This window comes from Gymnoscopelus microlampas (assembly GCF_963454915.1).
Source record: "Gymnoscopelus microlampas genome assembly, chromosome: 5".
NCBI classification, from domain to species: Eukaryota; Metazoa; Chordata; class Actinopteri; order Myctophiformes; family Myctophidae; genus Gymnoscopelus; species Gymnoscopelus microlampas.
In genome coordinates this window covers 8,813,549-8,839,173 of record NC_139942.1, presented here as the reverse complement: position 1 = coordinate 8,839,173, position 25,625 = coordinate 8,813,549, and the positions used below count along the sequence as shown (strand labels likewise).

The following is a 25,625-nucleotide window of genomic DNA, read 5'->3' as shown; positions in this document are numbered from 1 at the left end:
TTCGAAGCTTCGTTCGATGGCACAAGATTTGATTTTTTTTTTTTTTTTGAGTAATTGGCCGTTTTTTAAATTTGATATTTTTTTCTCCAAACATGTACAAATGCAAAATATAAGGTGCTTACCCGCTTGCCCCAAATGTTAACTAGGTGTCCGGAGTATTTGTGCAATGTATTAGTCCATATTTTTCAATAAAGAAGTGTTTTAATCCCATCTGTGGACGAACGCCATTTCCCCCCCTCGTTTAATTCCTGTTTACATTGAGTGTAATTCCGGCTTTCACCGGATGCGCCCCGTAAGTACCGCCCATTGGGAACTTCCGAATGAATCAGTCACAGACGGGATGTAAACACTTCTTAATTGAAAAATATGGACTAATATATTGCACAAATACTCCGGACACCTAGTTAACATGTGAGGCAAGCGGGTAAGCTCTACTGGTGACATTCCAGGGCAAACTGGGGGGGTTGTGACTGACAAGCTGCGTGTCCTACGTTACTGCCTCTGATTAGCCGAGCTCCTACATGCTTACATGACAGTCACAACGCGGGGAGGCGGGACATGGGCAGTGGAGAAGAATGTGAGAGAGGAGTTTAAGTTTTACTAATTTATTAAACATGTTAAACGGCAACGCCGACTCCGCGCGGATCAATGCAGATTTCTGCGTGTTACTACTGCATTTCTGGGCAATTTGAGAAATCTCTGCAGCTTCTAAGCGACAAGCTATTTGCCCGAGACCAGACAGTGGTAGCCGCGAGTACGAGAGAGAGAGTGATTTGAGCGTCAAGCAGGGGTGCAATGCTCACTGGACGGCCTTGCACGGCGTGCCGGAACCTATTTGACCAGGAGCAAGCGCAACTACTTTAAATTCACACTTCAACAAAGTTTACAAAGGCTCCCGACTCACGCCAGTTACATTAACATAGGAATTGTCCATTGTGTGACCTATAGTGTAGGTGTTAAGTGATGTGCGCGTCACGTCATTAAAATACAGTGCAAGCACTATCCAAATGAGCATAGTAACACTGGCGTCAAGGGACCCTGGATACCGCCTTCCCAAATACAAAAAAGGGTCCCGAAAGGGGCTATTACTGCTGGTCCTTATGTCAACAAATAATTCAATCCTACGTGGCGTAATCCACTTTCGATTTAAAACTCCAGTGTCTTCCAATATTCCTGGGATTTTATCTTTTGGAAACCTTCCAACTTCCATAACTTCACAGTGGTAAATCCGTGCTACTTTAAAGGAGAATTCCGTTCATTTTAAGTGTTATGTTTGATGTGCGTCAAATCACTTACCAACGTAGAAATGAAAATCGCGTGACTCCACAAATCCCCCTATCGACCCCCACCGTTGTCATGATAGTAGGATGCTGGATAGCCCAAATTCGCCTATTTTAACAAATGCAAAGTCTGTTTTTTTGCTTCTAGTACTCATTGTTGAGTCCCATGATAATGTAACAGGCGCTAAAACTCCGAGAAGCTAACGGCTAATAACAGAACGAGCTAATGCTGGTTGCCTGTTTCTCTCCCGACCTGGCAACCTGGGGCTGCCATGCAGAGAGATAAGCAGCCCCAGCATTAGCTCGTTCTGTTATTAGCCGTTAGCTTCTCGGAGTTTTAGCGCCTGTTACATTATCATGGGACTCAACAATGAGTACTAGAAGCAAAAAAACAGACTTTGCATTTGTTAAAATAGGCGAATTTGGGCTATCCAGCATCCTACTATCATGACAACGGTGGGGGTCGATAGGGGGATTTGTGGAGTCACGCGATTTTCATTCCTACGTTGGTAAGTGATTTGACGCACATCAACCATAACACTTAAAATGAACGGAATTCTCCTTTAAGTCATAAATGAATGAGAGGGGGAACGGAGCACAACATACTTGGTGTTGCATGCCGTAAATAGCAGATCTACAAGCTCACAACGTGTCCTATTCGTGGCGCGTTGTGAGCTTGTAGATCTGATATTTACTGCACACGACATAGCCCCTACGGAACCTCTCCCTCCGCTGTCGGAGCTATACAGCGGAGGGAGAGGTTTTGACTAGCAAGAATATGTGGCTAATATCGAGCCACTTGTTTGGGTTTAATCGAACTAAGACAAGTAGCATATCCAATCCAACCTAGCAGTGCATGTAAAATGTATTAATTTCGCTGGCTGCAGACTGCAGAGATAGGGCAACAGCGCAGGCCAGCGCAGCCTCGCGCTCATGGCAGATTAGCGACCCGACTCCCCGAGTTGTGTTGCGAGGTGTTGTAAGCTTGTAGATCTGCTATTTTCACAATATATGTTGAACCGAGTCAAACAAAAAGTAATGCGTCATACAGTACGTATGTACTTTATAAAAACATGTTCAACAACAGTACTTCTAGACACAGTTTGAAGAAGAGGAGTTTTTTCATACAGATCCTAGCTCTATATGTCTAATTGTCTCCGCCAGGCCGAAAGGCATGGCGAGAGAGCAGTGTTGTGCCTGAACGCGTTCAATGAACGATCGTTCATGAACTCGTTCGTATTTTGGGCGAACGTGAACTGAACGTACTGTATATCTGCTAGATGAACGTTATCGTGAACGCGTTCATTCTGGCGTTTGTGAACGGCGTTCTCTCTTCGTTCAAACTTCGTTCAAGAGTGTCCCAAAATTCCATGGTTAAATCAGTTTGTCATGTTGTATTTCATTCTATTCTGTGTTTCCGAGGCGTCTTGAACGCACCATCAGCCAAAAAAAGAGAAAGCAAGGCGGCGTCTCACATTCATGTGCGCAGCGCGGAGACCGACTCCGAGTGAACAGTCTCATTGCAGCGACAGCTAGTGAACAGCACAGACAGTTACGGCCACTCGGCCAGGGCGAAGAGCTGACACTTTATCCGCTCTGCGAAGCTCATTTCCCGGCCACAAGCATTTGGAAGTTGACTTGTGTCTCTTCCAAAGTATCGGTGTTGTTTCCTTGGCTTCACTGCCGACAAAATTAACTTGAAGCTGGGCTGAATTAATAAAGTAAACACCGCGGAACGGCGAAATGAGTTTGGGATGTTACAACAACATGTCCGGACCGTGGCTGATGCGTCGTGCACCGTAGCCTACAGCCGACTTTAAGACGGTAGCCCCGGCCCCCGAACCTCTGAATGAACGTATTGTAGTCTGGACGTCCGACCCGACTTTATTTTGGCATTAAAACTAAAAGTGGACTTCTGCACCTGGCTTTTGATGTTAACAGTGTCATACACTCACTTTGACAAGCCCCCAGCCCCCCCGCCAAGATGAATGAAAAATTAAAACACCATTACATTATTATGCATTACATTAGTATTAACCACATGAACCCCAGATGGGGGGAACATAAGCCAAAAATAGCCGATCTACAAGCTCACAACGTGTTGCAGCGCGACGCGTTGTGAGCTTGTAGATCTGCTATTTTTGGCAGAGAGAAAAAAAGCGTCCAAGAAAAGTAGGCCTCCCACCAAGATGAATGAAAATCTTTAGAAAATAGCAGATCTACAAGCTCACTGTGTCGCACCGTGACCTGTTGTGAGCATAGAGGTATAGGTTGTGAGCTTGTAGATCGGCTATTTTCCAATAGCCAAAACTTAAATAGGGCTGAAGTGATTCATGTATTTGCAAAATCTACATAGTAACTAGTAACTTCAGTTTTCAAATAATTAAAAATAAGTACAATATTTGCCTCTGAGATGTAGAGTAGAAGTAAGTAAGTACTGAAAACTGCTAATACTCTAGTAAAGTAAAAGTACCTCAAAATTGTACATAAGTACAGTACTTGAATAAATGTACTTAGTTACTTTACACCACTGGAAATAATAAATATAGGGTGCTTTGTGTATGTACACCAGAGAGGATATAATGTATAAGAAAATGTAATAAATAACATTGGTTTTATAATGTATTGGATAAAAAATAAAAGTATAGTAATAATAATAAATAATAGATTCGGATGCATCCTGCTCCATATACAATACAATACAATGCACTGCTTTTCAGTTAATCATTCAAGTTTGAGACAATAAAAATATGCTATTAATAAGCGATTAATCGCGCGATTAACTACACAAATCATGCGATTAATCGCGATTAAAAATTTTAATCGCCTGACAGCACTAATATATATTGAAAAAAAGAACGAAAAATAACTGAACTAGTTCATTTTTTGAACCATGAACTTTAGTTCAAAATTTTGAATTATGAACTGAACTTTGAACTAGTTCATTTTAAAATTTGTGAACTGAACTTTGAACTAGTTCATATTTTAAGTGAACTTTCCCAACACTGCGAGAGAGTATGTTTTACCCTCCGTCCGTCCGTCCGTGTGTGTGTGTGTGTGTGTGTGTCCGTCCGTCCTTCTGTCTGTGACCAGCTAATCTCCGCCACCGTTGGCCCGGTCGCTGTGAAACTGCACACACACATTCCCTGGATGCCACAGCAGAACCTCTGCCCAACATTTTTCAGATCAGGCTGTCATAGCGCCACCATGCGGCCGACTTTTGCAAAACACATTATTGGATATGACTCCTACAGATTTTCCCCAAAAAACACGCAAATCGGTACACAGTATCTCTATAGTCATGTGATCATCACGGATCTGTCCGATTTACCAGATTCCATCCTGATTGGCTAAGATTGGCTCCCAAAGTTTGCAGAATTTGATCATTTTGCCTCACACAATGCCTCAAATCATGAACGAAGCATGCGATTTCCGTGAAATTTTCCACGTAGATTCCCACTTGGCCCAGGAAGAAATGCCACTTGAAAACTTTCCAATCAGCCTCATGGTGGCGCTATAACAGGCCAATTCACGTTTTTACCTATAACTGCACCGATCTGCGTGAAACTTTGCACGCACACTCCGCAGCGGCCAAGGAAAAATATCTGGCCTGCATTTTTCACATTTACTTTTTATAGCGCCACCATGAGGCCGACTTTTGCAAAACACATTATTGGATATTACTCCTAGAGATTTTCTCCAAAAAACACACAAATCGGTACACAGTATCTCTATAGTCATTAAAAGAAACGGCTGATTTCAGATTTTTCATATTCCATCCTGATTGGCAAAAAATGGCTTTCAAAGTTTGCAGGAGTACTCCGTTTCGAACAAAATGCCTCAAATCATGAACACAGCATGCAATTTTCGTGAAATTTTGCACACACATTCCCATTAGGCCGAGGAAGAAATGAAAATTTGAAAATGTTCAAATCAGCCTCATGGTGGCGCTGTAACAGGCCAATTTGTGTTTTTACCTATAACTGCACCGATCAGTGTAAAACTTTGTGTGCACACTCTCTAGAGGCCAAGGAAAAACCTTTGCCCTGCATTTTTCACATTTGCCTTTTATAGCGCCACCAGGAGGCAGACTTATGTAAAACAAATTTTTTGATATTAAGCCTTCAGATTTTATCCAAATTTCACGCAAATCGTTACACATGATCTCTAGCCATGTGATCAAGACGGATCTGTTTGATTTTTCATATTCCATCCTTATTGGCTAACATTGACATGTAATGTTTGCAGGAGTGGCCCGTTTTGAACAAAATGCAGCAAATCATGAACACGGCGTCCGATTGCGGTGAAACTTTGAATGCACATTTGCACTACGTTGAGGAACAAATGCCACCCTTTTAACATTGGCCTGTTATAGCGCCACCAGTAGGTAAAATTTAGCCAAACACATTTTTAGAACAAAATGCCTCATATCATGCATGCAGTGTCCGATTGCCGTGCACGGCCTAGGAATAAATGGCACCCTTTTCACATTGGCCTATTATAGTGCCACCAGGAGGCCATAATAACCTACCTGACCTGGCGGAGACTTGTGCTCCGAGGAGCACTTTTTTCTAGTTCTCTTGTGTATTTGTGTTTCCTCCCACAGTGGATCTTTAGCAGGTGTAAACACTGTGGCTTTGATCAACAATACATCAGCAGAGTTCATCTGTGTTTTCATCCCCACTTCCCTTCTCTTTGTAGAATAGACAGATATGAGTGTTCAGGTTTTAATACAGTCTCTATTAGTCTTTGTTTCACTGTGTTTCTCAGAGCACAATAGTACAGAGCTGTGTCTGCCAGGGCTATGTCTGTTATGGTGAGTTCAGTTGATGATGTGGAGGTTGTTGATTGATAACGATTATCAGAAGTTTGACCATACTGACTCCATGATCTGGCTCCTTTATACAGCAGAAACTGAGGACCCCGGTTCTGATATTGACGGTACCAGTAAATGTAAAGCCCTTCCCTGTCTGTTTGATAGGAGCAGGACAGAGTGACAGTTTGTCCTTCAGTAGAGGTCACCTCCAACACGTTAGGAGTCACTTCATCACCACATGAGGATCCTGAGGAAAACAAGAAATAACAATGTCACAAAGCAATGTCATTGGCCTTAGGCTACATCAGCACTAACTGTTTGAGAAGATTTGGCACAAAATAAATGTTCCATTTATAAAACAAAGCTCTCATCTATGCTGTCACCCCCCAAATGTATCTAAATCGTAGTTGTTGGAGGTCAAAAATAGTTACATTAAATTAATTAAAGTTATTTTGGGAAGTAATCAGAAATACAGCTTGATGACTTTGTAAAAGTGATCCATATTCATATGAAATAATAACATGATTTAGTTTCTATCATACCAAAGATAAGAACAGTGAGAATCATCCACAGCCAATGTTCCATCTCTACAATGAGGTTTAAATCAACAGAGAAACTAAGTGATGATCAACATTCAGTCTGAGAGTTGTTCTCTTCTTGCCAGTACCTTATAATGACATGATCAAGCATACTGTAGATAGCGCATCAATGTGCAACATCTACTTGATAATGCTGCCCTCTAGTGGAGGTTAAACGTTGAATTATCTTCTCCTTGACAACCTTGGCCTCTGATGGAACTCAACTCAAACTCCTCAACTCAAATTGTATTTATAGAGCACATTTCAAATGACCGAAGCCAACCAAAGTGCTATAGAACACAGCAGTAGAAAACAACAATGTCACAATAGGATATACAACAAATACATGCCGCAATTGTAAAACTATTTTAAAAATGCACAGCAGAAGTCAGTGGTCATGGAGTATCAGATTAGCTGTGCTCAATAGCCAGAGAAAATAAATATGTCTTCAATAATTATTTAAACATTTCTATGGACTGCGAGGCTCTAATATTAAAAGGAAGACTAGAGACTCGGGGCAGCCGCAGCAAAGGCTCGAACACCTCTAGTCTTTTTCTTGTTTGTGAGCTCAACCAGTAGCAGCTGGTCGGCAGACCTTAGGGTCTGAATGTAATCCTCAATAAGGTCTGTGTGGAAAGGCGGGGCAAGCCCATTTCTTGATTTAAAATTCCTGATTCCTACTCTTTATTTGTTGGACAACTCTTAACATTTACACTTTAGACAATTAGCTGACAACCTTATTTGCAGTCACTTATACAGGGAATAGATTGGACCACACTGTTGGTTTGTTTGTTTGTTTGTTTTTCCAGGACACTTAATTATAAAATATAAGGCAGTTGATAAAGAGTTTTGTTTTTGGGAAATCAAACAACATAAAGAGATATTTTGAATTTATTCATGTGAAAATTTAAACTCTGATTTGTGATGGTGTGTTGTACTGTTTGGTAATGATTGTAAACCGGTTGATGATTATGTGATTCTATTAAAAGTAGAGAAAATACAAAACAAAAAAACACATCTGTTAAATTCCTTCTGAAGCATTTTTATTGTAAAATGTCAAATATATTGTGACAAATTATGATCACCAATGTAAAACTAATTAATTTAAATATGTATTTATTTATTCATATCAACATAAAATACAACCGATATATAAATATAGAAATGTAAAAGTAAACTTTAGATCAAATGTTTTATATTATAAAATATTTGTAATTCATTGTTGAATAATAATATAGTAAGCTTTGAAGCACTTTTCATACGTAAGAATGCAGCTCAAAGTGATGAAGTCACAATACAGCGTAAACACAAAAAGGAACTGCAAATTAAAAATGAAGTTAACTAAACCATAATTGTTCAATACAATACAATCAGAGATAGCATAACTATATTACATGATAATTCAAAGCTATTAATCTGTCTTATAAAATGCTATTAAAAGTTAAATTTAAGAGACAACAAAGATGTTAGAGATGGATAATTTAACATATGTTTTACCTTTCAACAGGAAAACTTTTGCCCACGTACTGTTTAAAAAAAAAAAAATATATATATATATATATATATATATATATATATATATATATATATATATATATATATACATACAGTATATATATATATATATATATATATATATATATATATATATATATATATATATATATATATATATATATAGTAAAATATGAAACTGAATCTTTGCCCAAAAGGGGGTGTGAAATTGTACATGGACAATGGACAGAGAAGAGCACTCTACTGAATGCGGTTGTAGTTTCACTGTCTGATGCCCTTTTACTCAATTTGATTATAATAGAATTACACATTGTCTGCTGTGTAAGTGTAATTGATAGAAAACATGAATATAGCTATGTTTACATAAGAACTGACACCATTAAACCCTTGTAACTATAGCAAGCAACAGAGTGATGATGAGGATTCTAGGGTGATGAAGGTCTGCGGAGCAGCAACAGTCCACAGCTGAACATGAAGAACTTCATCACCATCAGAGAGTAGACCAGAGACGCCAGCTTCACTGTACACAACATCTGAAACACTGAGACACACACACACACACACACACACACACACACACGCGCGCGCGTAGTTACTGAAATGTTAAGTCGTAACTAATTTCATCAGCATCATGTGCGGGTGTTATAATTATATATATATATATATATATATATATATATATATATATATATATATATACATATATATATATATATACATATATATATATATATATATATATATATATATATATATATATATATATATATATATATATATATATATATATATATATATATATATATATATATATACATACATACATACATACATACATACATACATACATGCATACATACATACTCATGACTGTCAGGACATATAAGTAAACAGGTCAACTTACAGTCAGTGTTGTCCACCAGTGCAGGCTGTGGAGGGGACGTAGTGACAGGTACAGCTGTAGTAACCACAGGTACAGATGAAGTAGTCCCTGGAATAGCAGGTAGGCCTACGGATGGGAATAATTATGTTATTTATTCAGGGAAATGTGAAATCTCATACAGTTAATAACAGGGCACAGTGCTAGTTGTAAATAAATAAATGAACAGAACAAATATAATGCAGTAATATCCAGTGAAAACCATTTTCACTGGATATTACTGGAGAAGTGGGTGTAATGCATTTTATAGTTTCCATAAAGGAAAATAATTGTGTGTGTGTGTGTGTGTGTGTGTGTGTGTGTGTGTGTGTGTGTGTGTGTGTGTGTGTGTGTGTCGGGGGGGGGGGGCAGAGAGAGGGGGAACAAGGAGGAAAATACAGGAAAAAAGAAAAATGTCATAAGAGAAATCAAATATATCTACATTTGTTGTAAAAATAAACACAGGCAGGCTAACGCAGGCCTGATAAACCCAGTCAGTCTACTTGGTTTTCCAAATACAGGGGAAGAGGGAGGGTTACGTCACTTTGTCATTAATTAAACTTGTACATCATCAGTGAAATAGGTCAAAACGTCAAATCCACAGCGACAGATTAGGTTCATAATACTTAGAATCTCACCATTGATGGGAAAGCTCAGAGAAAAACTGTTCTGGGTCGTTATTGGCAAGCGAGAGACTTTACCAACTTTACTAGAGAGAGAGCAGTAACTTCATTACCTTGTTTTTGGAAGGTTCCTCCTTCATGTTTGACGTTACAGTGGTATGTATACATGGCAGCCTGTTGTTGGTCCAGTAGAATGAGTCCAGTTGTCCGTCCAGGTTCTGTCAGCTCCATCCTCTCAGTGAATGGCACCTCCTCCATCTGGCCTCTGGGTGACTCTCTCCACCATGACATCTGGACCACATCTGGAAACATGTCTGCAGCCAAACACAGCAACGCTCTCCTCCCTGTCACTGCATCTGGAGACGCTGTGTACACACTCACTGTGGGCTTCAGCACTGCTTCATCTAGCAGCGCGCACGCACACACACACACGCACGCTAACATATAAACTCAATATAACATTGTAACTGACAGTTTATTTATATTTAAAAATATATATAAATAGACTTGACAACAATAGACACTGATGTTCAGGTAAAAATGTTAAGATTTTTCATGATGTCAGATCCAGTAAATGGAATAAATGGAAGGAACCATAGTTGAAATGTCATCAGATCAGGTCTCATTTGTTCAATTTAAAATATATTTAAAAAAAAATCATTAATGTCCGGTAAAGGACCTCCAGTGGATATCATTTTCGGGCCTTAAAAGATTTTTCAGGGTCCTGTCTTTTTGTAAATAGCTCAAAACATTTTTGAATATTATTAATATCGTCTGTATTTTTGATGAATACAATCACATCACAACATTGAATTGCATATTGTTGCTTTCAAAACCAAACATATAAACCTATAAACGTAATATATAAAAACAATTAAAACACTATATAAAAAACAAATGGAAACCTAATGTTACTTCCAACAACAACAAAAAATTATAATAATAATAATAAGAATATGTTCTCTTACCTGTAACATACAATCTGGTCCCACAGCCAAAGATCATGTGGTCCCACAGTGAAATGTCCCATAACAAAAACCTGTCTGACTGTTGACTGTTTAAAATCTGATATAAATGATTGTACCAGTATCAAATATGGTTTTAATGATTGAAAGGTGGCACAGGAGAGGGGTGGCATTTTAGATCCCTCCTTCATCTAAAAGAACTATAAGATCACATATTTATGTTGTCTTATTAGTCGTTATCTCAACCTGAATAACACAACACTAATTATTATTAATAATAATGGGCCTCACTCACCAACCATTCAGGACCCACTTACGCAGTTTTCACGATGATTCTGACATTCACCATTTTTCTTAGGTAAGAACATAATCTATGCACACTAAAGAGCACTGTTAGGCACATTTGCGTGCAGATATGTTTGCGCAAAATAACTTTTTCTTCTGTTTTCTTCAATTCTACAATTTTATATATTGCAATATTTAATATTTAAATTACAATGATATTTGTATCATATATTTAGAGCAATGGTTCTCACAGTTTAACCACTTTAACCCTATTTTACTTTGTTCGGGATAGCTGATCTATAAGATCTTTTTTTTTTTTTTTTTTAAATGATACATCTTTAAAATTGCAAGTCAATGTGGGGGTCCTTGACATGAAAATGTTTGAGGTCGACTGCTTTAGAGTTTTGAGTTTTCAACTGGCCTGAAAATTACAATCCAACCTGAACAGACCCGGTTGAGTTGAAGCCCAAGCCCCATACCCACCCCATGGCCTGACACCCCACCCACCCTCATTACCTGTACTTGCCCAAGTTCAAAACTATATGAGTAAATGCTCATTTAGATATGGTAGAGCAGTAAACTGGAACTCTTGAAGATAAAGAGCATTAGCAGTCATGTCAGATCTGTGATCTGTCACTTAATGGCTTTTATAAAATGTTGCAGAATGGTTGCTTCTTTGATTTATTTGTATGTATGTGTGAACAGTTGTTAGTTTTATAGTTATTAGATTGTTTTATATATCTCTGCTGTCAGGCAGGAACCAGCTAACTCCAAAGTGTTCATTTTTGAAAAAAAAAGTGGTGGTTTTGATCAACATTGATAAGAACAGCTGAATGGACCTCCAAGCTCACAATGAGGTTGGAGGTCAAAAGAGGATGGAGCCTGGAGTCAGCAAAACCAGCTAACTCCACCCCAATTTGCTGGAGTTAGCTGGTTTAGCAGAAAGTTTGAGGATCCAATGCAGTTAGCTGGTTTTGTCAGAAGCACTTTTTAATACTTTTCATTGGTTCAATATTTTGTTCACCAACACACAGACGTAAAGGGTGTTCAATGGCCCTGATTTATGGGAAAAAAATGCAAAAGAAAAGTGGATTTAGCTGGTTCCTGCCGGACAGCAACGATATTATGTTATGTAATGCTTGTTCTTTGTTGATATGTTTTGCTCATCCAAGACCAAGAACCACAATGGAAATAAGTATCAAGGCCCTATTTTAACAGCGGAACCATTTAGCTCCATGGCGCGTAGTCTTAACTTGTGCCTTGGCGGTGTGTCCACACCAATTTCGCTATCTACTCGGTGCATTATGTGGCCGCATTGTGTTAGTGCCTGGCACAACACGCCTCGAATAAGTCATGGGTGTGTTTTGGGCATTACATTATTAAAAGCAATCAGAGTGTCCGCTACCATCACCAAGAACGAGTTGTGCCTGGTGTGAGGCACAATCCTACTTAAAGACGGGGTGCCGTGATTTTCTGTGACCCCCCCCCCCTAAAACATGATCATCAGGTAGTATGGTTATACTAGGAGGAAGAAAAAGTGTACAGAAAGTGTTAAAATTATGTTTTTATGTGGACGCACCTCCAGTTCATTAAGTATACCTGGTTCTCACCACAGCACCTCCCACCTGAACCAGTCCCTCCGCCTCCTGTCCTAGTCCTCCTCCTCCTCATGCCCACACCTGTTGTGTTATGATAATGAGGGGGAGGGTATATTTCTACTGCGTCATTAAAGCGCTGTTTTTCTATTGGCACGTTTGACCCTCAAGGTTTCAGCCTCCAGGAAGAAACTCAAAATAGTCAAAGACATAAAACACCATAAACACACCACCAGGGGACTTAATGAAGTTCTATCAACCTCATAGACACATGAAAGACAGAAAAAGTGCAAAACCATGGCACCACCTCTTTAATTGACGACAATCAGAAGAACACTTTTCTAGCGACGAAAACATTTTGTCTTTGTGCAAGTTAAAACATGCAAACTTCAAATCTATGGGAGCACACCGCCATGACTCACTTCTCACTCCTCACGTCAGTTCACCTGCCTCAGAATAGGCTCCACAGAGTCTTGCTCGAACATTTTTGAACGTTCAATAAGGAAGATATTTTCTCTCAGAGTGTCTTTAATTCTAATTTAATTTAGTTTTATGTGGGGTTCTGTTACATCACTTCTACTTTCCCAATTCCCACGCTGTCAAAACCTTTCATTTACAAGTCAGAGTGTGAGCATAACAAGACAATCAAATTATGAAACTGGGTTGTTTTTCCATCACTTTAATTCTAAAGGATTATTATTAATATTGTTACAACTCCTTATTGAACGTTCTGAATGTACAACCTGACAGCTGAGTTCTGTAGTTCCTCCAGTGATATCTATCATCAACCTGCTGTGGTTTTATAACTGTATCCCCATCAAATTATGGCACTTCCTGTCAGAAACACTAAAGACTGAATGCGTTTTTGTACAGGATGGAGGAACAACTAAGCACTGTGTGTTCCAACAGGAGCAGTAATAGGTGGCAGAATGGGAGACTTTTACAGAATTTATCATCAAATCAAACTGTTTGTTTTTTACACTTGAAAAATCATCTTTTTGAGGATGATTATAACCAGTATAAAGTTGACCATTCTTCATATTAATGTAAAGAATAACTCGCAATGTTTCTCCCTCTCTCTTCTGGTACCAATACATATAAGTACACTGTTCAATTCCTCCACAGCTGAACGAAACCCTTCCACCAACTCTGCTGGTCAGTGACACCTGGTCCTGATGCAGATCTGCTGCCATGGAAACCACTGCTGGAGAGAAACAGACACAGGAAGCTTAATGATGTAAAGTTTAAATCTGGAGGTGAATTATCTTGATATACCATGCACTCACCTGAATAGAGTGAGACAAGAGCAACCATGGACGACAGTAGAGACATTTTGCAGCAGAGTAGACGTGTGGTTGGGATTGACATGTGAACTAATAAGACTGAGATGTTTGTGAGGTTTCTAACGTGACCACAGAACTCCCATCATGCACTGGGGTGAAGATATAACACTCATCAGTATGACTGACAGCTTTGAAGCTGTTAGTCATACTGATGTTGTTGTTAATAAAACAAGTCTGAATTTAGGCTCCAATGTGTAGGTTCTACTACGACTCAAATTAAATCTTACCCTGAATCCAGCACCCACTGTGTTGAAGTGTTGATGTGTGTCTAAATGTCCACTAAACTAACATGTATCTTCAGTTTATGAAGATGTCAGCCTGGTGGTGTGTTGACATGAGGTGACACCTGCAGCGGTGGGCTAACACACTCTGCAGCACAAGAACAAGCTTCAAACTACACACACTGTGGGGTCACAATGCGTCACAGCGGGACACGTTGTGAGCTTGTCGGTCTGCTATTTTCTGCGAAAGCTTTCCTCATGATACAGATGCTGGGGTTTAAGTGGTTAAGTGACGAAGATCAGAAGAACGCTTTTTTTTGCGACTAAACCATTTTGTCCTTGTGCAAGTTAAAGCATGCAAACTTTACATTTATGGGAGCATGCACACTCCTGATGCCTCACTTCTCACCCCTCACTCCTCACATCAGTTCATCTGCCTCAAAATAGGCTCCTTAGTCTTGTTATTCATCTGTCAATAATGGCAATTCTAGGCATGAAAATGTGTTAAAGTTCAATAAGGAAGATGTTTTCTCTCACGTTATCTTTCATTCCACTTTAATGTCTTTTTCTGGGGGTTCTGTTACACCACTTCAGCTTTCCCAAGCTGTCAGAACCTTTCATTCACAAGCCTATAGAAATGTGAGCATAAGTAGCCAGACAGACACAGAGACTGGGTTGTTTTTCCATCACTTTAATTTTAAAGGGTTATAATATTGTTACAACTCCTTATTGAACATTCTGAATGTACCACCTGATGACAGCTGAGTTCTCTTGTTCCAACAATGTCTATCATCAACCTGCTGTGGTTTTATAACTGTATCCCCATCAAATGATGTCACTTCCTGTCAAAAACAGTAAAGACTGTGGGGTTTTTGTACAGGGTGGAGGAACAACTAAACACTGTGGTAGTAACAGGAGCAGTAGTAGGTGGCAGAATGGGAGACCTCTACTGACTTGATCAACAAATCAAACTTGTTGTTTTTTACAACTGAAAAATCATCTTTTTGAGGATGACTGTAACGAGAATCAACTTGACCATTCCGCTTATCAATATCAAGAATACATCTGAAAGTGTCTCCCACTCTCTTCTGGTACCAATACACATAAGTAGAACACTGCTCAATTATTCCACAGCTGAATGAAACCGCTACACCAACTCTGCTGGTCAGTGACACCTGGTCCTGATGGAGATCTGCTGCCATGGAAACCACTGCTGGAGAGAAAAAGACACAGGAAACTTAATGATGTAAAGTTTAAATCTGGAGGTGAATTATCTTGATAAACCACTCACCCGAATAGAGTGAGACGAGAGTAACAGTGGACGGTAGAATCATTTTGCAGCAGAGTAGACGTGTGGTTGGGATTGACATGTGAACTAATAAGACTGAGATGTTTGTGAGGTTTCTAACGTGACCTCAGAACTCCCATCATGCACTGGGGTGAAGAGATAACACTCATCATTATGACTGACAGCTTTGAAGCTGTTCTGAACTTTTTGTGACAGAAACTCAAAAAAATAAGGCAGGTAAAATGAGGAGCTACTTGATAATGTCTAACACAGAACTAATAAACTAGCATTATTAAAACTCATGCTACTTCTGATTGTCCACTAAACAGACAGATTTTAAAATAAAGTGTTTATAAGATAACAGCCTGGTGGGGTGTTATGAGGTGACACCTGCAGCGGTGGGCGACCACACTCTGCAACAACAACAAGCTTCAAACCACACACACTGTGTGAGAAAATATTAACACTTCCCCCTACATGACATTAATAACCTGTCAATCAAAGAATGGCTCAACCACCTCCTGTTTCCAGGAAACTACAGCAAACCTGATAAGAAAAAGTATGACAGCTGTGCGCGTGTGTGCACGCACACATGCGCGCATGCACGCGCATGTGTACGTACGTGTGAGTGTGTGTTTGTCAGAGAATATTATCAGATATCTGGCAAATCTGGCCACACTTCCTTACCAAGACATGTCTTTAATTATGCATTGTTAAATTATAAATGCTAGGCTAAAGGGTTCATGAACACAGCGGCTTCATTCAAAGCACCTTACAATATGCATTACATGCACACACACATTCACACATTACCGATGGAGGAAACCATGCAGGGCACCAACCTCCTTATCAGGAGCAGTTAGGGGTTCACTGTCTTGCTCAAGGACACTTCAACATTAACCCTGGGGGAGCTATAATTATAGGAACCTTCAGATTCCCAAGCGGGAGCTCTATCTCCTGAGCCACTGCTGTGTTTGTAAAGGTAACACATTTCAAAAAGCTGGAATTCAACTTCCCTGGGGGGGAGTGAAATGTGTAGCATGTGAGGGCTCTTTTTTTGCCTTCTTTTTTGCATTATTCTAAATCGATTGCAAGCATTTCTTTTGCACTATAACCACTCCTTGGTAGAAACACTGCCACACACACTCATCCCAAACCCATTTCTTTGTGTGAAAATAAATATTGCTGGGTGCATGTAAATTTTAAAGTAGCTTTATTAGATTATTTAAGTTTTCTTGAATACAATGAGATACTGCTCCACACTGTCAAATGCCTCAGGAGTCACTCAGGTTGTGTGAAGGGCCAGGTGCGTCCGAAGGGTACTCCTGAGAGGAGTGGAGCAGGGCTAGGGTGCACCTCGGGTGTGGAAGTTAGTGAGGGGGACGGTGCGGGAGAGTAGTAGGGCTGAAGTGGCCCTCAGGCAGCTAAGTCAATGGACTTTACATGGAACAGTAAGCATTAACATCAAGACAACAAGATTAAGACAACAAAATAAACAAATTATGAAAGGACATTGGAATAGAATAAAAATGTGAGTAATTTTACAGAAACACAAGACAGTGTAATTACAATTACAGAATTATGATTAAAACATCTGAATAGAAGGGTTAGGGTTGAACATTATTCAGCTTTGATTTAAAATAACTTCTTTTTTTTGGAGTTTGTTTCAAATATGTGGAGCATAAAAACGAAAAGTCTTCAATCAAACAACCAAACATAATTCTTAACGTCGTAGAAAACACAGAGAGAGAACATTATATTATGAATACAATCCATATCCACAGTGCTCTGTAGTATAATTTGTGTAAAAATATCATAACCAAGGCACTGTTGTGGAACAATTCAAAAGCCTTTATTGTTATGGATAATGTATGGTGAGAAAGTTAAAATTACAAATTAAAAACATGAGTATGTAAAAAGTATGCATACAAATATATATAAATAAGTATGTATAAAACATATGGATATGTAAAGAAGTATGTATAAATCATTTGAATTTGCATAAAAAGATAACCATCGACATCAGGGTATTCATGTTAGACACCTATACAGTATATAGGAAAAAGTATTGGCATCAAACGGAAAGTATTGGCATCAAAATATACTTAAAGTACCAAAAGTAAAACATTTTCATTATGCAGAATGGCCTGTTTCACAAGTTATGATATGTCTAAAATGTATAATTTCTTTTTGAAATAGCAGATCTACAAGCTCACAACGCTCACTTCAGCCCTATCTAAACTTTGGCTATTTTCAAATAGCCAAAGTTTAGATAGGGCTGAAGTGGTTAATAGCCTATGTTTTGTAATAATAATCAAAATCTTCAAAGTATCTAGCAACTAAAGTTTTCAAATAATTGTAGTGGAGTAAAAGTACAATATTTGTCATTGAAATGTAGTGGAGTAAAAGTACCTCAAAACTGTATGTACAATCAGTACCTGTCTTGAGTACATGTACTTTGTTACTTTAAACCACTGAAAACCACAGTTTGAATAAACACCATTCAGATCAGATCACAGCTGTAAATGGTGAACATCGTAGTGAAAACCAGAGTTTTAATAAAAACCAGTCTGACAGCATCAGTCAGCAGCAGATAGAAGTTCAGCTTCATAGGACCTGCAGAGGAAATAATACATTTTAAATACACGTTCAACACATGTTTTCATTTATTATACTTATGTTTTCTTTTTTTAAACTTTTGGTTTCTAAGCGAAGGTTTTCACAGGAGAAGCAAGATCCGTGCTGTCTCTCGATTTTCAACACAGATCTAAAACAACAGCAACAGCACTAAAAATAAAGTGGTACGGTAAGGTAAGGTAATACATTCAGGTGTCATAGCTGCGGCAAAGAATAAAACACGGGAGTGATACAGGAAAGAGTAAGAAACTCTAAATGAGAATGAAAATAATAATCTTAAATTCCGGCATTACTAGATACAATATTTGGCATACTTTTTTAGAATAGACTCTCTATTGCTTTCTGTAAATTGTAAAAAGGAAAAATCAACAAATGAGTAATTGCAAAGGGAAACCTGACACTGGTGATCTAATGATGGCATATGAGTTATTAAAGTGGCACTATGTAAAGTTTAATGAATATAATGTAATTTTGTCCAATCTGTACGGTAGAGTTAACACAATGTAACGTATACAATTGGGGTGGTTGCATTTTTCTCTCCCTGCTCTTCTATTGAGACATTTAGATTGTGTCAAAGGTCACCTAGACACAGGATCTGACACAAAATTTGACCTGATGGTCAAGATTCAAAAATCCCGTGAGCAAGCAGCCAGGCTCTATTAGCTCAATGGTAATTATGTCAGCACTTGCGCAGGAAAAAATGGTTCAAATCCAGGGTGGAAGAGGAAAGTTAAGGGTCATAATTATGACCGGTAACTCATTATATAAACTGTAATTCAATGTTGGGGTGAAACTAAAGCAACACCACAATATTACTGTGATTCTAGAATACATGATTTTAGAATACAGAACAACATATCAATATTACATTTAAATATGCACATGTTAAGGACCAGAACCACCCGTAAATAGAAAACATACAGACCTGTTTCCATGGTGACAAAAGGGATAGATTCTGGTTCGTTGGTTGTAACAGGAGCTGGACTGGTAGCTACACAACATGAAATAAATATATTTCAAATTAAAGGGATATTTCACTTTCAATGTTTTGGGGTCATATTAATGTCTATTCAGGCTTTGGTGAGAAATATCTAAATACTGAATCAAGCAACTTAAAAACTGTCTGTGGTGACAGTTTTTAAGTTGCTTGATTCAGTATTTAGATATTTATTATTCATTGTATCAGACATGCCCCCTTCCTATACAAACCCATTGTGACTTCAAACTCCATTTTAACTATGATAGATTCATCGAAAACACCCGTCCTTGGTCCTGGTGACTGATATTGTCCTTCTAATATGTGAGAAGACCGTCTTTTTTTTATTACTTTTTTCATTTGTTTAATTTTGTTATTATTTAAAAATGTCACCCCAAATTTTGAAAAAAATAATTAAAAAGATTATTGAAAAAGCACGGTCTCCTCACGCATTAGAAGGACAATATCAGTCACCAGAACCAAGGACGGGTGTATTCAATGAGTCCAAGATGCAATCGATTTTTTAAGATGCAATGGATTTGTATAGGAATAAAATGTATATCAAATATCTAAATACTGAATCAAGCAACTTAAAAACTGTCTGGGGTGCTCACAAAAGCCTGAGTAGACATTAAAATGATCCCAAACATTTTTGAAAATGAAATACCCATTTAATAACCTTTGCAATCATTATTACTAGATGATTATTATTATTATTATTATTATTATTATTATTTTTATTATTATATTAATGTAAAACAGAAATTGGAAAAAAAAAATATCTTTTGGTAAGTTAAAACCATTATAAGACATGCATGGCATGTTTACATTTTTTATGGGGCCAGGCTTCCAGCATGGACCCATATTGTTATTGGCATTATTCCGTTTCTTCTTCTTCTGCCACTTTTGGCAGTTCTGGCTGAACCGTGCAGTCGCTTTTTATGAAACTCGGCCATATGATAGATGGTCATGAAAAACGATCAAGAAATAATTCTCACAATCTTTCGTCAAAAGGTGGCGCTATAGCACTCAATTGAAAAATGCCAACTTTGATCAGGTACAACTCATGCCCTGTTTCACCTACAGCCATGAAACTTCGATGCACACATGCGTCTCCTCATGCTGAACAACTTTCACACTCTGACTTTTGACCTCTGACCTTTAGATCTCCCACCATTTTGAATTATATGAAAAACAGTTAAAACCTATCTCCTCCTGGGATTTTTGAGTAATCTGCACGAAACTTTTTACACATGAACTTTGGACCTATACCAAAAAACGTTTGCAAAATATCTTCCATAAGTGAAAAAATGAAGCTTTAATGAGCCAATGAATATTGCAGTTTTATGACAATTATTCATCTGCCCCTAACTCATACATGCAGACTTACCATTCTTTGAAACTTTGCAGAAATGTAAAGGGCCATTCCAAATATCACTGAAACCAATCTTACTCCAATTGGTCAAACGGGGGCGCTATAGCAATTTTTTGAAAATTGAAACTTTAAACAGGCAAAAGTCATGCCTCGTTTGGCCGACAGCCATTAGACCTGCTTACACATGTGCCTTGACTAATGAGGAACACATCTATCACGTTGACCAGTAAGCACCGCCCTTATATTGTCCGCAATCTTGAGCAGTTTGAAAAACACTTAAACCCAGGATTTTTCAGCTATTTGCGTGAAACTGTATGATCAGTGTGATCTCTTTTTTCAGAGGTTTGTCTCTTGGTCCAATAGCGTCCCGCTTAAGTGTATGTCTCACAACCTCAAGGTCACAGGTTCAAGCCTCACTTGGTGCAGACTTCATCTAAGTTGCATTTCACACAACATGACTATCAATGAATACATTTGCAATTGTTAAAGATAACATGAAATACTTAATTGAGTGTTTTTTACATACTTCATTGTGAAAATAGCTGATCTACAATCTCACAACTTTTCAGATAGCAATGAGAGTATGTTTTTTCAATGTATAACATACTTCATTGTGAAAATAGCCGATGTACAATCTGACAACTTTTAATGGTTTGTGAGCTTGTAGATCGGCTACTTTCACTAGTTTTGGTTCTGAGGAGATGTACAATTTCTTCATTGGTAAATGGTTTGTGAACGAGTGATCTTTGTGTTAGTGAAACAGGGGCTTGGGTCATGACAGAAGGCAAGAGTTTGTGATCCTCAACAGACGATATCAGCCTGGACAAAGCTATAGCACTATAGGTAGTGTTGCAGCTACCTAAGAGTGCCTCATGATCGCAAGGTTGCCGGTTCAAGCCTCACTTGATGCAGACTCATTTAAGTTGAATTGCAAAAAACATGACTCAATCTATTCCGTTTCCATGGCTCTCTCTCTCTCTTCAATCTATTCCGTTTCTATCTTCAATCTATTCCGTTTCCATGGCTCTCTCTCTCTCTTCAATCTATTCCGTTTCTATCTTCAATCTATTCCGTTTCAATGTCTCTGTCTCTTCAATCTATTCCGTTTCTATCTTCAATCGATTCCGTTTCCATGTTTCTGTCTCTTCAATCTATTCTCTCTCTCTCTCTCTCTCTCTCTCTCTCTCTCTCTCTCTCTCTCTCTCTCTCTCTCTCTCTCTCTCTCTCTCTCTCTCTCTCTCTCTCTCTCTGACCTGTTAAAGGAATTATCATTTCTCTTTCTCTCTCCTGGCCCCATATTATCGCTGCTTGCAGCTATATTTTACATTTACATTACAACATGGTTTGCTAACTGACCTGTTGGTTCCTCAGTGTCTGTTCCATTGAAGTGACATGAGGTGATGTTGTCTTTGGAATATCCAGTAAAGAAGTAACGTTTGGTGACAGCAGACAGAACAGAGTTGGTTGTATTGACAGACAGCAGACTGTAGTTGCTTAATGTCAGGACCATCTGACCCAGGTTAGGATAGAAGCCTGCAGCCAGACACACCTGTGGAGCATCTGAGGCTGATCCTGGACCAGCCTGTAGGATGGACACAGTGGGGCGGACAGCAGATTCATCTATAGGAGAACATAAAGAACAGTTCATTGATGGTGTCATTTTATGTTTTTCAGGGTTCAGTGAAGAGGTAAAAGTAGCCGCACACTCATAGCTTCAGCGCCAAGGGCTTAGTTGGAGTTTAGCTATATATATGGGTGTGTGTGTCACCATTTGTTAAAAACAGCAGATCTACAAAAATAGCATCACTTCATGCCATAGATCTGCTATTTCTGAAAAACCGTGAGAATGTGAGCAAATCTTATATTATATTTTTAACTAAAATCCTTGCTTCTGGGTGTCCCTGGTACAAAGTATTTTGAGATCGGGGTCGGCGGACGAATACATATAATTTTGGGGGTCCTTGACATGAAAAAGTGCACCACTGATATAGAAACATAAGTTTTTCAAAAAACTGTTAGGATTTAGAAGACATTTGTTGAATCTGCCTCAGGTTGACGGACGAGAGAGAGATGTTTTTTTTTTTTTTTTTAAGCTAAGGTTTCAACAGGCACGCTGCCTTCCTCAGGGTATATTTAAGGTACAGTGTCACATATTAATACTAAGAGTGGCTTGGTCAGTCCTTTTCACCAGTAGCCACCAAGCTAGGTTAACAAGCCCTTATAATTATGTTCTATTCTGTCTCGACTCCTCACATTAATGACTCCTGCTTTACTCTGGAGCATTTGCACATTAACTACTGGGACAGTTAATACTTTTCACATCAGCTGTTGATTTTACATAATATACATTTATTAATGAAAGATATATATGTTCATATTACTGGTGATAGATTGTAGATTATACTTAATGCATATATTTATATCTATATTTATGAATAGTTATGCATTATAACCCAGTCACTACGAGTGCTGATGCTAGGTGAGAGTTAACTCTACTTATTTGTTTACATTCATTTATTTTTAATCTTTATCATGTATTCACTTTAGTCCTTTTTTTTTAAATCTCGGCTGTACCTCAGTTGTATCTCTTTACTCGTACCTCTATCTGTCCTGTAGTATTTGTTTTTTCACCATGCCCATATTCCCACTATAACGATGCAAGGACACTGTTCTTCTCCCTCAGGAATCAGTAATGGTCTGCCTATCTATAGTTTTGACATACACTGTTTGACATTAGCATGTGGAAAAACAACGTCTCTCTACAGCATACATGGGCAACTGGCGGCCCGGGGACCCCCACCTTCACTTAATGTGGCCCGCAGGTTAATAACGGAATACTGATATATTATTGATTTCAGCTGTTACAATTCCAAACATGACAACATGACCCGCTTTAATTACTTCAGTCTATATTAGTGGCTTAATGACTAGTATTATCTTTTTTATGTCCAATGTATTTGTATTTAAGTTCATAAAGTAGTTCGTAAAGTATAACTAAATTGACAATTTAAATTAAATACAAAATAATAGCAAAAAAACTATCAGGATTCCAATAACAAAATAGCAAAAATAGCAGATCTACAAGCTCAAAACGCGTTTTGAGCTTGTAGATCTGCTATTTTTGCTACTTTTCTGTGACATAGAATAGCCCGACACTTACTCCAGCAGTAAGTGTGGAGATATAGTGCATGGCCCTCTCCATCATCAAAGTTGCCCACCCCTGCTCAACAGTATTTCACCCCAATTCTTTTCATTTTTTTTCCCCCATTAATTAATTAATTAATTTAACCCGGATGTCACCTTGAGATTCTGAATATGACAAACAAACTAAATTGAAAAAGACACAAAATACATCCATAAAGTGCCCATGAATGTCACGTCACATTACTAAGTAATTACACTGTACAATTTGCAGTTTAAATGCCTGCATTGTAGTTACTCAGTAGTTACACTGTGCAGATAGTAAAATAAAATAATGAGTTATAGAACATGTTCAATAACTTAAACTATTGATACATTATTTTACTCTTATTAAGACAGAATGATCTTATATCAGCATAGTTACAATCATACTGTATCTGTACAGAAGACCTTTAGTGCAAGTTTTCTGTCATAAACTTTTCAAATATTAAGCTTCAGCAGCAACATTAAACAGCAGGTACTACAGTTAAGTGGTCAATTTATCATTAAGATTATTCTGAAAATGAGCTATTATTTGAATTTGATCTGAGATAATTTATCAGTGTTTTGTTTTGTTATGTTTTGCTTCCTTCACAGCTAATAAACCAGAAACAAAAAAACTATGGCTCTTAAACTAACAAATAGTGGTAATTAGATACATTATTTGACTTACCAGTTGGCAGAACGGTGAGGGCAATGGGTTTGCCGAAGGTTAATGTTTGATACTTATATCCCATATCTAACACTGTGAAATCTTTCATGACAAGAACTAAACAGTTTTTTAAATGGAGACATATACAAACATCTGATAACATCGGATGGCGGTTTGTGGTATTTCACCATAAAGCCACATTACAGTTTGTTGAAGGGGAGGAGACAAAACTAACTCTGAGCCAGACGCGTCGCTAGGTCTCTACTAGGTCGGGGGCTTAGCCCCGCAGGCAACGGACACATGCACGCGCGCTGCGCGCGCGTGCATGTGCCCCTCCTCCCGCGCACGCGTGCGTTTTTTTCCGCGGATTTCGCGGATTTGGGTGCTTTTTTCCCCGTTTTTTGTTAGTTTATTTCGGTTTTAGGGTTAGGTGTAGGGTTAGGTTAGGGTGATAGATATATAATTAAAAAAAACTTTTAATTTTTTTATTTTTTTATTTTTTTTATTGGTGGCTGTGGATAAAACATTGGTGGCTATAGCCACCGAAGCCCACCCCTAACGACGCCACTGCTCTGAGCCATATGAATAATGTGTTATGATTAGATTCATGGACAAAGATTGATTTACAACATCTCTACTAGCGTGGCGTTTTAATACATAATGATCTTTAATGTCATAATGTTTCATGTTTGTGTTAGAGTTGTCTAAACAACAGACATGTTTATCCCCGACCAGGCCAGAGCTGTCTGTCTGTCTGTCTGTCTGTCTGTCTGTCTGTCTGTCTGTCTGTCTGTCCAGCGCTCAACACACAAACTACTAGACCAATCAGCACCAAAGGAAAGTCACTTCACAGATTTCGTGTGAAGTTCACACCAAATGTTTCATATCTGCCTCATGGTGGGGCTATGGCTATATGTTTTGGCCTATAACTCCAGAGCCATAGTTCAATCAATCAAAATGACATTACATTACATTACATTGATTGCGTTGATCTTGAACTCCCGATATATTCCCCATGCAAGTCAGAAATGTAATTCGGAATAAGTGCAAGTTAGGAAAGCATGCCCTACCTGATTGTGCAATATCCGCTGTACCTGTTGTACAGTGCGGTAACCCTCGGGAATGATACAAGTAGATAACAAAGCAGGTTGGGAATTCATGCCCTACACGTTTACCCAGTGCAGCATCCACTACCATACGATCGATTGACTAATGTGGAGATACTGGGATCCCTGATATCGTTAAACATTTCTGACGTTGTGTTGATGACATGGGCAGAAATGGGAGACAGACTGACAAACAGACAGACACAGAGGTGACTAGGTCGGATGGTGCTCGAGGTATTCCTGGGACAGACGGACATACACATGGACACAC

General features: G+C 38.5%; 1 protein-coding gene and 1 gene segment (V, D, J or C); both read right to left on the bottom strand.

Moving 5' to 3' along the window:
- Window positions 1-8,413: 8,413 nt before the first annotated feature.
- LOC311044717 (immunoglobulin lambda constant 6-like) lies at window positions 8,414-10,778 on the bottom strand. The segment is given in 4 exons: window positions 10,700-10,778; window positions 9,845-10,135; window positions 9,094-9,198; window positions 8,414-8,730 (listed from the first exon to the last, which is right to left on the bottom strand).
- A 6,778-nt stretch (window positions 10,779-17,556) lies between these two features.
- Window positions 17,557-24,384, bottom strand: LOC311044719 (uncharacterized protein). Its single transcript, XM_084056471.1, has 4 exons — window positions 24,270-24,384; window positions 21,773-22,036; window positions 18,991-19,056; window positions 17,557-18,044 (listed from the first exon to the last, which is right to left on the bottom strand). The coding sequence occupies exons 1-4, from the start codon at window positions 24,355-24,357 to the stop codon at window positions 17,932-17,934; spliced, it is 531 nt and encodes a 176-aa protein (XP_083912597.1). The 5' UTR covers window positions 24,358-24,384; the 3' UTR covers window positions 17,557-17,931.
- Window positions 24,385-25,625: the final 1,241 nt, after the last annotated feature.

Coding starts and splice junctions, on each gene's coding strand:
- LOC311044719 (XM_084056471.1), bottom strand. CDS start 24,357: ATGAAAGATTTCACAGTGTTAGATATGGGATATAAGTATCAAACATTA. Junction 22,037..24,269: donor CCTCACCGTTCTGCCAACTG/GTAAGTCAAATA, acceptor GTTCTCCTATAG/ATGAATCTGCTGTCCGCCCC. Junction 19,057..21,772: donor AGACACTGAGGAACCAACAG/GTCAGTTAGCAA, acceptor CATGTTGTGTAG/CTACCAGTCCAGCTCCTGTT.